This window comes from Panthera uncia, chromosome D1, assembly GCF_023721935.1.
Source record: "Panthera uncia isolate 11264 chromosome D1, Puncia_PCG_1.0, whole genome shotgun sequence".
Lineage (NCBI taxonomy): Eukaryota > Metazoa > Chordata > Mammalia > Carnivora > Felidae > Panthera > Panthera uncia.
Window position 1 is genome coordinate 52,748,366 of NC_064808.1, and position 13,020 is coordinate 52,761,385.

The 13,020-nt window shown below is 42.8% G+C and overlaps 1 protein-coding gene across 5 annotated transcripts in view; it reads right to left on the minus strand.

Moving 5' to 3' along the window:
- STIM1 (stromal interaction molecule 1) overlaps positions 1–13,020 on the minus strand; it is a 182,713-nt gene that overhangs the window by 10,420 nt on the left and 159,273 nt on the right. For all 5 annotated transcript variants that reach the window (XM_049651464.1, XM_049651473.1, XM_049651492.1 and 2 more), the window contains 3 exons: positions 11,921–12,098; positions 7,943–8,120; positions 301–468 (listed from right to left, as the gene is read on the minus strand). In XM_049651464.1, the coding sequence (XP_049507421.1) occupies positions 301–468; positions 7,943–8,120; positions 11,921–12,098 (524 nt within the window). The remainder of the gene's footprint in view (positions 1–300; positions 469–7,942; positions 8,121–11,920; positions 12,099–13,020) is intronic.

The following is a 13,020-nucleotide window of genomic DNA, read 5'->3' on the forward strand; positions in this document are numbered from 1 at the left end:
CCAGCCCCAGAAGGGTTCTGCCCCATGGCGGGCTGGGGCTGGCAGAGTTTTCCCTCTACCTGCCTCCACTTGCTTCATCTTTCCAGAAGGCAGGTGGGAGTACACCCATGCCCTCAGCCCCTCCTCCAGAAACTTGAGGACATCATCAGGAACTATTTTTCAGGAAAAGAAACAGAACCCAGCACCAGGATATCTCTTTGTCCAACAGGAGGGATAGGGAGAGGTGGAGAGGAGGAAGAAGGGCAGGTGAGGGGAGGGGGCAAGGAGGAGAGAAGAGAGTGGTGGGAAGGCAGGTCTCACCCCTTCCTTGGCCACCAGCAGCTGCTTCTCAGCATTTTGCTTCTTGATGTTATAGTACTGCACCTCCACCTCGTGGGTCAGCTGCAGCCACTTCTGAAGGGCCTCTGGAGCATACCATGAGCTGTGTGATTCCAGTTCCTTCTCTGCTTTCCTCAGGGCTTCCCGAACCTGTGCAGCCAAGAGGATGTGAGCCATTACTGCTGCCATGACCCTCTCCGATGCCTCTGATAGCACAGAATTCTGAGTTCTTATCTGCTATCTCGTATGAGCTTCCAGCCCTCTCGAGAGGCAGAAAGGGCAAGGATTATTCTGTGTTTTATATATTACAAGGAGGCAAACTCAGAGAAGGAAAGTAATCTACTCAAGGTCACACAGTCAGTAGTGTCAACCAGATCTCAAATTGAGATTTTTTTTTTTTTTTTTTTTTTTTTTTTTTGCTGCCAGACTAGAGCATTGTGTACCCACACATTAGCTGCCTCTCCTGGCCTGCAGCCAATCTCCATAATCCTCCCTGCTCTCTTGAGGCTCAGGTCAGCTCAGTGAGCCACCTTCTTTCTGAGAGGTGGGGGTCTATGCTCAGACCTCAAGACATCACCATGTGGCAGAAAAAGCACTTGACTGGGAATCCAAAACTCTGATTCCGGCTCCTGGCCCTGTGACCCTGTGCTTTCAATAACAGATCTCAATTTAGTGTGAGGAAAGACTTTCTCCCTTGCAAATCCAAACCACAGTAAAGGGGTGATCTCAGGAGGAGGTATTGTGAACAGCTCAGGTCAGAGAGCCCTTAAAAATGATCGCTATTCCAGAAAGGGATAGCCTGAATGCTCTCCAAAGTGTCCTGTAGTCCCGAGGTTTTGTCTATGATTCTCCCATTGAGCAGGGCAGGTAGGCTTTGAAGGGCACCCTCTACAAACCAGCACACGTACTTTGAACATGGGCATTGCCAAAAGAGGCCAAGACATGAGAGAAGCAATGTGTAAGCAGAGATCTCACTGACTTCTCAGCAAGGAGCATCCAATGAAGCTGAAACATGGAAGCACTAAACATGGAAGGTCTGAGATTGCATGCAGACATTATACACACTGGATCCCTTGCTATCTCACCCAGTCTACAGAAGTGACCCCCAATTTCCCCACCTAGACACTGACCTTTAGCTGGTCAGAATCCCAGAGAAAAGGGATTGAGAGGCAGTTGTATTATTCCCAACTTGCCAATGGGGCAAGTATCCCAGAGCAGGCCTGAGGTTCTCTCCATGGCCTGAGATAGACTGGGAGGGCCTTAGCTAAGGACAGAACACCTTTATTCCATAGAGAGCCAATGAGAGGACAAATCCCCACTTGGTTTTCGGTCTTTGAAAAAGTGGAAAAAGAAACTATAACTTAGCCCACTCCTGGCTTTGTAGATTTAAAATGGAGAACAGATGCCTTAGGGTCTAATACACCAAGTGTGAAAATGTATTATCAAGTTCTACCTTGAAGGGAGAGAAAGGAATGGGATAAGCTAAGAGCAAGGGAGGATGGAGAGAAAAAGAAAAAAGAGGAAAGGAAGGGCAGTGAGACAGTTGGGAAAGGCTGGTCTAACAGGCTCAAAATGGTTTAACAGGAGAAATACTTACAAAATAGGGAAAAGGAAGTGGGGGGTGGGGTGGGGAGGATGGGAGGCAAGGAGACAGAGACAGACCCATCCTGCCACACACAAGGAATAAATGCCTGAAGGAGATAGAGCTGGGGGGCAAGTCACAGTATTCTTTTATTCTATGGCTGTGGTTCTCAACCTGCCACACGCTGGAATCACCTGGGGAATCACACTTCAAAAATACTGATATCTGGACCCAAACCCAGATTCTGATTTCACAGATCTGGGGTGCTGGCCTAGGTATCAATACTTTCTCATGTTCTGCAAGTTCTACTACATAGCTTCTACTACGCAGCAAAGTTAATAACCACTGACCACGTGCTTTGTTACCCCTGACTTCCACTTCCCCATAGGATGCAGTAGGTCATGCCAGAAGAATAATTCTGATCCAACACAGCATCTGGGGAAAGCTGTCTAAGCTACAAAAATTACAAAATTCTTGAAAGACAAATTATTATAATTATGAAAAATTTTCAAAGTCATCAGAGAGCTCTAAAGACTACGTCTACAGTTTTTCCAGTGTGATCCAGGGATCCTTGAGTGCATCCTTTCAGAGCATCTGTGAGATCAAACTATTTTCATAATTGTACTAAGACGTTATTTACCTTTTTCATTCCCTTTTGCTCACAACTGAACTGTAGATTTCTCCAGAGGCTATATGATAAGTAATATCATAACAGATTGAATATAGACACTAATAGAAGAATCAGCAGTCTATTAAGCCTGACATTAAAAGAATTTGTAAAACTGTAAAAAAAAAAACTCACTTCTCATTAAATTATTTTTATTTTGAAAAATGCAGTCATTTTTTCAAAAAATATTGTGTTGATATATAAGGAGTTTAATACACTTATTTAAAATGAATTAGTAAATTTTTTAAAAAAATTTTTAATGTTTTATTTTATTTTTGAGAGAAAGAGAGACAGAACGTGAGCAGGGGAGGAGCAGAGAGAGAGGGTGACACAGAATCTGAAGCAGGTTCCAGGCTCCGAGCTGTCAGCACAGAGCCCTATGCAAGGCTTCAACCCATGAACTGTGAGATCTGACCTGACTGTCAGATCAGCCCATGACCTGAGCTGAAGGCAGATGCTTAACCGATTGAGCCACCCAGGCACCCCTTAAGATTTTTTTTTAAGTAATCTCTACCCCCGATGTGGGGCTTGAACTCATGACCCCAAGATCAAGAGTTGCATGCTCTTCTGACTGAGCCAGCAAGGCACCCCTGAATTAATAAATACTCTTTAATTTTCTCAGTTTTAACTTCTAACAGGGTAAATAGCAACAGACTTCCCCTTTAAAAATGTTCTTTGATGGGGCGCCTGTGGGCTCAGTCAGTTAAAGCCTCTGACTTCAGCTCAGGTCAGGATCTCATGGTTCGTGGGTTCAGCCTCACATCAGGCTCTGTGCTGATAGCTCAGAGCCTGGTGCCTGCTTCAGATTCTGTGTCTCTGTCTCTCTCTGCCCCTCCCCCACCTCTCAAAAATAAACCTTAAAAAAAATTTTTTTAATGTTCTTTGAGGTCCTAAATAATTTTTAAGAGTCAAAGAGTTCTGAGATCAAAAAGTCTGAGAATCACTGGACTAGATGAACTGAAAATCCAAAGAGGGGAAAAAGTCTTTCTAAGATGAGTTAATAATTGTCAGCCATTTTCTTCCTTGGAGCCATTGGATGGTTCTGGGTGACAGCTGATAATTGGGCATGGCCCAGGGCAGTGGGGACTCCACTGGAGCCTAGAGAAACCAGCCCAGATTTTGTTGGTAGTACAGTACTGGTATGACAGATTGGAAATTGAGATTAGAAACCTACATCCAGTTTTCTTCATTGAGCATTTACTCAGTTCTGGGGCTGTACAGGAGAACACATAGCTAGGTCAAAGGGTGGAATAAAATCTCCCATAATTTCATAATACTTAGGGGACAAAACATTATAGGAAGGAAGGGACCTGCTTCACACATACCCCTGGTCCTCCCCTCGAGACAGCTGCAAAATTTTGAAGCTATGAGGAGCAGGAGGCCAAAGAGCTAAGTTAAAATCCTCCAAGTGGCAGAAATGAATCTCTCATAGTCTTTCAGGGCTCAGGAGAAAGAAATCCACAAGCTCTCAAGAAAAAGGAAGGAACATGCCTGAGAAACAGGGACAAACGAGTGCTAGACCAAGTCTTTCTAAAACTACAACCCAGCTCCAACATGGCTCAATTTCTGATTGGCTTGAGGTGATTAGATCCTCACCCTATATACCTAACAGAAGAAGGGAGGAGCCTCTATTTGATGGAAGATAAAATCATCTGGAGCCTCTATTATTTTTTAAACACACTGTCCACTATTTAATAAAAATAAATGACTAGACATGAGAAGAGGCAGGAAAATATAATCAATAATCAAGAGGAAAAACAGGCAGTCCCATAAGTGATCCAAATGTGAGAGGCACCAGAAAAGGACTTCAACTATGAGTAAAGAAAATAGAGAGATAGACACAATAAATGGAAACACGGAAATTCTGGGCAGGAAACCAGAATCTATAAAAGAGTAAAACAGGCATTGTAGAACTGAAAAATACATTATCTGAGAGTAGGATTCCACTGGATGGGTTGAACAAAACAGCACAATATTCACAGCAGAATAAAGGATTAGAGAACTCAGAGACGAATCCACAGAAAATAATGAAACCAAAGCACGAAGAGAAAAAAAAGACACAACTAAGCATAAGAGACAAGTGGAATCCAGTTAAAAGGTCTTACATAAATACTGGATTCCCAGAAGGAGAGGAGAGATTGGAACAGAAGCAATATGCAGACATGAAACAAAATGTGTATTCTGCAGTTGTCAGGCAGAATGCTCTATATATGTTGATAAGGTCAAATTGATTAATCATGTTTACATTTTTCACATCCTTACTGATACTTTTGGCTTCTTATTTTTGACAGAGGTGTTTTAAAATCTCTAACTTTGACCATAAATTTGTCTATTAAACTTTTAGTTCCTTCAGCTCTTGCTTTATATATATATCTATTTTTAAATTTTTTTTAATGTTTATTTATTTTTGAGAGAGAGAGAGACAGACAGACAGAGCATGAGGAGAAGGGCAGAGAGAGAGGGAGACACAGAATCCGAAGCAGGCTCCAGGCTCTGAGCTGTCTGCACAGAGGCCAGTGCAGGGCTTGAATGCACGAACTGTGTGTGAGATCATGACCTACGCTGAAAGATGCTTAACTGACTGAGCCACCCAGGTGCCTCATTGTTTTATATATTTTTAAACTATATTATTAGATGTATACAAATTAAGTGTTGTTATGTTACTGTTGGATTCACACATTTACCATGATGAAATGTCCATTTTTGTCTCTAGTAATACTTCTTGCTCTAAAGCCTATTTTGTCTGATAGTAATATAGCTACTCCTGTTTTATTTTGCTTTGCGTTTGTATGGTATATCTTTTCTCATCCTTTTACCTTTACCCATTTTATATCCTTACCATTTTATATCTCTTGTAAACAGCAGATAGCTGGGTTTTGTTTTTTTATCCAATCTGACACTCTTCACCTTTCCATTGTATTGTTTGGTCTGTTTACATAAACCAAGTCTCAACACATTTGAAAGAACTGAAAATATACAGCATATGTTCTCTGACCACAGTGAAATTAAATTAGAAATCAATGAGAAAAATCACTGGAAAAGTCCCCAAGTGTTTGAAAATTAATCAACACACTTGTCCTAAACAACCATGAGCACCCCCCCCCAAAAAAATTGCAGTAGAAATTAAAAAATCTTTTCAACTGAATGATAATGAAAATATGAAATACCAGAACTTAGTAAATGCAGCAGCTAAAGCAGTGCTGAGCTAGAAATTTATAGTTCTAAATGCCTCTGTTGGAAAATATTAAAGGTTTAAAATCAATAACCTAATCTTCCACCTCAAGAAGCTAGAAAAATAAGGGGCACCTGACTGGCTCAGTCAGTGGAGCACGCGACTCTTGACCTGGGAGTTGTGAGTTTTGAGCCCCACGTTGGGTATACGGATTGCTTAAAAATAAAATCTGAAAAAATAAAAATTTTAAAAAAAGCTAGAAAAATAAGAGCAGTAGGCTTCACACCCAGCGTGGAACCAACACATGGGGCTTGAACTCACACCCTGAGATCAAAACCTGAACTGAGATCAACAGTCAGACGCTTAACCAACTGAGCCACCCAGGTACCCCTAAAAATTTTTTTCTTAAAGTGCAAGACTTCTACACTGAAAACTACAAAACATTGCTGGGAGAAATTTTAAAAGACCTAAATAGGAGACAAGATAAACAATGCTCATGGATTGTAAGAATCATTTTGTTAAAATGTCAATTTTCCCCGACATTAATCTATAGATTCAATATAAAACCAATAAAAATCCCAGCAAGGCTTTTTTGGGGGCAGGGGGAGTAGGGAGAAGTGGTAGAATGACAAGCTTAATTATGGAAATGCAAAGAACCTAGAACAGCCAAGGCCATTTTGAAGAACAATGCTGGAGAACTTACTACTGATATTGAGACTTAGTAGAAGACAATGTGCTTTAAGGACAGACAGACTACAGAACAGAATTATCTACTTGAAAAAAAAAAAAAAAAAAAAAAAAGAACCTTGACTTCCTACCTCATATAGACAAAAACTAATTTGAAATAAACCACAAACCTAAATGTGAAAAGTAAAACAAGAACACTTCTATAAGAAAATTTACAAAAATATCTTGGAGATCAGGAAAGATTTCTTAAAGAGGCCACAAAAAGTATCAACCACTTAAAAAAAATGATTAAATTGGACTTCATTAAAATCAAGGCTTTCTGTTCATTAAAAGCAATATTAAGAGAGCAAAACAAGCTACAGACTGGGAAAAGATTTGTGTTTTATATATATATATATATATATATATATATATATATATATATATATATATATATATGAAGACTTACATCCAGAATATATAAAGAACTCCTACAAATCAACTAAGAAGAAGACAAGTAACACAATTTTTAAAATGAGAAGAGATTCCCAAATAAAATGGTCAATAAATTTATCAAAAGGTATTTATTATTATTAGCCATTAGGAAAATGAATATTAAAATCACAATGAAATACCTCTAGATCCTGGAATGTATACAATTAAAAAGCCTAAAAATACCAAGGTTGTAGCTCAACCAGAACTCTCACACACTGCTGGTGCTAGTATGGACTGGTCCAACCATTTTGGAAAACTAGAGGTTTCTAATACAGCTAAATTTATAAATTCCCTATTATATATCCAACAGAAATAAGTGTTTATGCTAAGAGAATATGCAGGAGGTCCATAGCAGTGTTATTCATAAAAGGAAAAGAAAAAGAACTGCAAACAACTCAAATGTCTACCAACAGGAGAATGGATAAATAATTTAAAGAACACTCCTGCAATGAATAATTACTTAGCAATGCAAATAAACCAACTACCACTACCCACAGTAACATGGATGACTCTCACAGACATAATGCTGAGTAAAAGAAACCAAACACGAAGAAAAATACCATATAATGCCATTTATATGAAGTTCAAAATCAAGCAAAACAAATCCGGTTTACAGATCATGACCATAGTTACCTTTTGGTGGAATATTGACAGAAGGCAGAGAGAAGCAAAAGTGAGCCTTCTAGGGTGCTTAAAAGATACTCTTTATCTTGATCTGGATGCTGGTTATACAAGTACATGCTTATGTGAAAGCTTTCCAGCTGTATATTTATGATTGGTACACTTTATGTAATAGTTCAATAAAAAGGGAACAAAATAACTGTTATCATCTGTTATCCCCTAGTCTTTGAAAATCACAGTGACCTTTTTTTTTTTTTTTACAACTTTTCCACTATTATTGGTAAGAGTCTAGTAACTCCTAAAGATATTCTTTGAGGCATATTTCAAAGTCCTCGCACATGAAGCATTCCAGCCAGGCTTTTGGCCCTGCACTTTTCCCACCCCCACCCCAGGGTGTCCAGGAAACAGTACACTCTCCTACCTGCTCCAACTCCTCCTCTGCATATTTTTGGCGGCTCCGCTCATTCTCAGTACCCTCCCGCAGCTCCTTCAGCCGCTGGGCTTCCTGCTTGGCAAGGTTGATCTCATCACGCAGCTTCTTCTCCAGATGTACCTTCTCCACCTCCACTGTGCGGTGCTCCTCTTGGGCCTTGTGCAGCCTGGGGAGCGATGCAGGGAGCTGGAGAAGGCCAGGCAAGGGGTGCCAGCCAACACGCCACGAGTCACGGCATCAAAGAGGAAAATGAGGGCTCTGGCACTCAGAATATATTCTCCCTATTCTGTTGACTGGCTCTGAGTTAGCTCAGGGCCAAAAGAAACCACAGTGATTACCATATTTCTTATCATTTTGCTGCCAGTAATCATGCTAGGTTCCTGGGTATCTGAATCCTTCCTCTGAGGGATCTCACATACTAAGATCCTAACAACTACTAGCTTACAGGGTATTTCCATGTGTCCTCCCTGCAGATAATGATATGTTGCATCATTATCAGCCTAGGACAGGTATGGATTTAAGACTTAGAAAAGTAATTGCAGGTAGAACAGAGACTAGAATTCCAATCTGTAGGACTCCAAACCCCACAGTCATTCCCCATATCCTCAGGTATCTGGAAGGTTCAATAAATGTAGAATGCCCTGCAAGCTAGCCCAAAGATCCAGAGAAGGCACAATGGCTGAGATGCAACTGGGGTGGGGATCCTGGGGGTATTTAGGGAAGATGAGAAAGGAACCATTGAGAAGCACCTCATAGAGTCCTGAGTACCTGTTCCCAGAAGTGCAGAAAATGAAATTCATAACAAAGGGTCTGGGGAGGGCCCCTGCTGCCCCCAGGCCTGACTTTCCTTTCTAAGTATCTTCCATGGTAGGTAAGATCTCAAGGGCTCAGTTATAATGAAAATATACCTTTGTACCCACCCACACATTCCCTCTGTTCACTGACAAAACCTTCCAGCCATCCAACCCAGCCTCCTTCCTTCCTCCACATATCTATGTTAATCCATTCATTTATTCATCCATTCATTCAACACATACTTTCAAGTGTCTGCTGAATGGCAAGCCTTACACTAAGTCCTAGATACATGGAGATGAATGAGAAATTGGTCCCTGCCAATTAGGAGCTCATGATCTAGTCCAATATAGACAAATAAACAGATACCTAAACACAGTGTGGTAAGTTCTACAACAGAGAGACATACAAGGTGTTGGATGAGCCCAAAGGATGGAGTGACCAACTCTGCCTGAAAGGAGTCAGGGAAGGTGACTAGACCCAGGAGAAAGAGTAAGAGTTCGCTAATCCCTCTGGAAGAAGGGAAGGACTTAGTCATTGTTGGGTCTTCCTATCTGGGTAAGAAACACCAAGTCACAGGAGACCAGGGTAGGAGGGTAAAGGATGATGAAGAAGACAGTGATATACAGCTTAGACCTGAGATACAGAAGGATAAAGCTACAGAACAAAAGGGAACCTCAGAAGAGAGTACTTTCCACTGAGCTAATTAAGTAGGTGAAACAGAAGAGGCAGAGACAGAACTCAGCCCCTAAAAACTGCCAAGTCACGTCCATGAAGCGCCTTGGTTGCTCGGTTGGTTGAGTGTCCGACTTCAGCTCAGGTCATGATCTCGCAGTTTGTGAGTTCAAGCCCCACATCAGGCTCTGCACGGACAAGCTCAGAGCCTGGAGCCTGCTTCAGATTCTGTGTCTCCCTCTCTCTCTGCCCTCCCTTGCTCATGCTCTGTCTCTCTTGCTCTCAAAAATAAAATTTTAAAAAAATTTTTAATAAAAATAAAAACTGCCAGTTCAAGTCCAGATCTGTCAGTGGCTGAAACCTCAAGAGATGTGGTGGGACAAGCAGAAAAGGACTAGGCTGCAAGCCTCCTGCTGACAAATAGCAGTCCACTTTGTCCCTGGAGAGAAAGGCAGTTCAGCCTCCTCAAGATACACACTAGGTGGCACTACAGGCAAGGCTCAAAACAAATCAGAGGCGCCATTTCCTGCCCCCATCAGCTTCCCTTGCTGAATACCCTCTTTATTGTATTCTTCCTTGACCCAACTGCCTGAAATTACACCATTGGGGATTCATTTCTTCACTGAATATAATCCTCTCTGAAAGCAGCCTCTTCAGAAAAGCCTATGATCTGTCTGCCTTGCCCAGATAGTAGGGAACTCCTTTAAAGTAGAATCAAAACTGACCCACTTTTATAGTCCTAACAGGATCTAGCAGAGATGAAGATCAATAAATACTACTGGGTGCAGACATGAGCAAATACGTGTACAGTCAAGCCTCACCCCACTCCATCTCCTCCACAGAAGACTGAGCATCTTGAAAGCAGCAGTCAGTTAGCATTACAAGTAAGAAAATTCGGCTACCTGACCGCAAGCCCTGACTCTAAGCAGGTGTGTGACTAATCTGTTCCCTGTACCAGGGACAAGTCTGTTCCCCGGACCAGGCCTGTTTCTTCAATCCTAAATGGGAATCAAAATCCTTGCCTCAAAGAATTTTCTTGAAACCCAGTGAAATCCTACCTGGAATGCACATGTAGCATTACATTTATTCACCCAAAGTATCAGGAACTCTGGAAAAAAAAAGAAAAGCTCTGTGGTGGCTGGCAGTGCAGGCCTGTGAAAGGAAGGAGGGACAAGGCGGCATGTGGGCTCTGGACACTATCAGAGGAGAATATGTGTGTGCACATGTGTCAATGTGTGTGCATGCAGTTGTTTCTCTAAGGCCCACAGTGGTCATTAAGCTCTGGAGGCCTTGGGGAGCAGGGAGAACTGGGAGCTTAGTTTTATCCTCAAACTTGGAACGTCTCCTGCCTAGATTCTTTGGCTTCAGAACGAAAACAGTGCATGCTTTTCAGACAAATGAAGAATGGGGGCTGCCCAGATAGCAGCATTTAGCCCCTAGTTGGCAAAGGGCCCAGGAACAAGGGGCCCAGAAAAGTAGCCAGAAATCAGTTCAGAGATAAAACTTCACTTATCTCTGAGAAGCCCAGCCAGTGGAAATGAATGTGATAGGGCCACCTTTACTGAGGCAGCACCTGTAAGTGTCAAAATTCCTGGCTCATACTTACTGATATGTGACCCAAACAAAGCACTCATCCTCTCTGAGCCCTCATTTCTTCAACTCTAAAATAGTAATAGTACCTACCTAACATGGTTGTGGTGATTTAAAAAAATAATAATGCATTTAAGTAGTTAACAATACCTAGCTCATAAGAAATCCTTTGCCCACCCTCCAAAGAAAATAGTATCTATCATTAAAAAGTAACAGAAAAGGGCCAGATGTCATTTCCTTTTACATGGATTCCTGCAAAGACTTCTCAATGGGAATCCTGAGGCTGCCAAAATAATTTTCTAAAAAAGAGTCCTGAAGTAGGTCCCTCCTCTTCTCAAAAACAAAACAAAGCAAAAAACCAATTACCTGCGTTGACTCCCTCCTGACTTATGCATCTTTCTAAAACTGCTCCATGAGAGTCTTATGGTGCCAGGGATCTGGCCTCACTCTATATACATTCAACCTTAACTACCAGGACCTCTCTACCATCTTTCAAGCACTAAAGGTATCAGAAAGACAGATTTGGGAGGTTTCTTCGGCGAACAATGAAGAACAGGTAATTATGTCTATTTCTATGGGAAAGATAACAGTCCAGGGGCAGCGAGAAGGATAGAACGGACAAGCCATCCACCCAGGGAGGCTCTAGATCTCTGACAGCTACACATTTCTCCCTCTGAGACTCAGAGGGAGGAAAGACAGAAATAAGCTTCTGCCCTGGGGAGGAATGTTTGCCTGTGCAACTGCAATGTCAGGAGCCTACACTCCCAATGCAGTTTTGGGAAGTATGGCACAGCCTGGGAGGTGACGCCAGCATGATCTTGGGGGCGAGACAGCCCACAACCCTGGTGGAAACAGGAGGCTCCCAAGAGCTGGCAGCATCAGGGCTGTGGGGAAGGGGCAGGGCCTTACCTTTCCTGAAGGTCATGCAGACTCTGCTCAGCTCTGTGTAACCCCTCCAGATCCTTCATCATCTTCTTCATGTGCTCCTTTGAGTAACGGTTTTGGATGTAGGCAAACCAGCAGCCACCCACACCAATAACGATCGACACCACCAGCATGAAGTCCTTGAGGTGATTATGGCGGGTCACTGCCAGAGAGGAGGCCATGGTGAGACAGGTTGCCCACTGCACACCTAGCCTTGCAACTCCGTGCATCCCCTCCTGCATGAAGCCCTCCCACTGCAGAATGCTTCTTAGACACACATTTGCCACATACTAGTATAGTGAGCTCTCTGCCTACTTCGGAAAAGATGAGAGGCCTGAGAGCTGTGCAGGAAGTTTGTTAAATCATACTTCCCTACTAGGCAGTGAATAGGAGACAACTAGTGCCTTCTCAGGACATCCCAGCTACCTCTGGACTGCAATGAGCACTGCATGTGCCCATACGCAGTGGCTTCTGTGCTACTGGATCAGCAATGCTAGAGTAGGGAGAAGGGGACAGCTGGTAAGAGTATAAAGCAACATCACTAGAGCTTGAGGCCTGGCTGTGGGACTGATGTTCCTGCAGGAGCCGGGTCTCCTGGACAACCAGGCTATTCCAGGTACAAGGTACAGAGCCCAGGTCAGGTAAAGGTCTCACCAATGGAGAGCCTTTCTAGGCTGTGGCTCAATCCAGAGACCAAGTACAACAGGAGTAACACCAAAAGATTGGCATATACAGGACGTTGCCCTTGCCAGGAATCCAGGGACAGATCTACCTCCAGAGAATGCCTGGTGGCAATTTGGCAAAGTGCCGGTGCGGTGGCTGGGGTTCAAAGCAATGCTCAGTCTCCAGAGCAAAACTGAAAAGCTCGAACAAGGAGCAACACCGGAAGGTAAGTACAAAAGCCATGTCCTCAGAAGTGAGCCAACCAGAAGAGGGCCACTCCTGGAAACTGCCATTGTTCCCAGTCCACCAGGTCTCAGCTCTGAGCCACAGCACAGGAAACCTGGACACCATACGAGAACACGGCTGCTACTGTGGCCCCTGCTTGGGCTGGACTCAACTCAGGAGAGAGTAGCAGTGGGCTC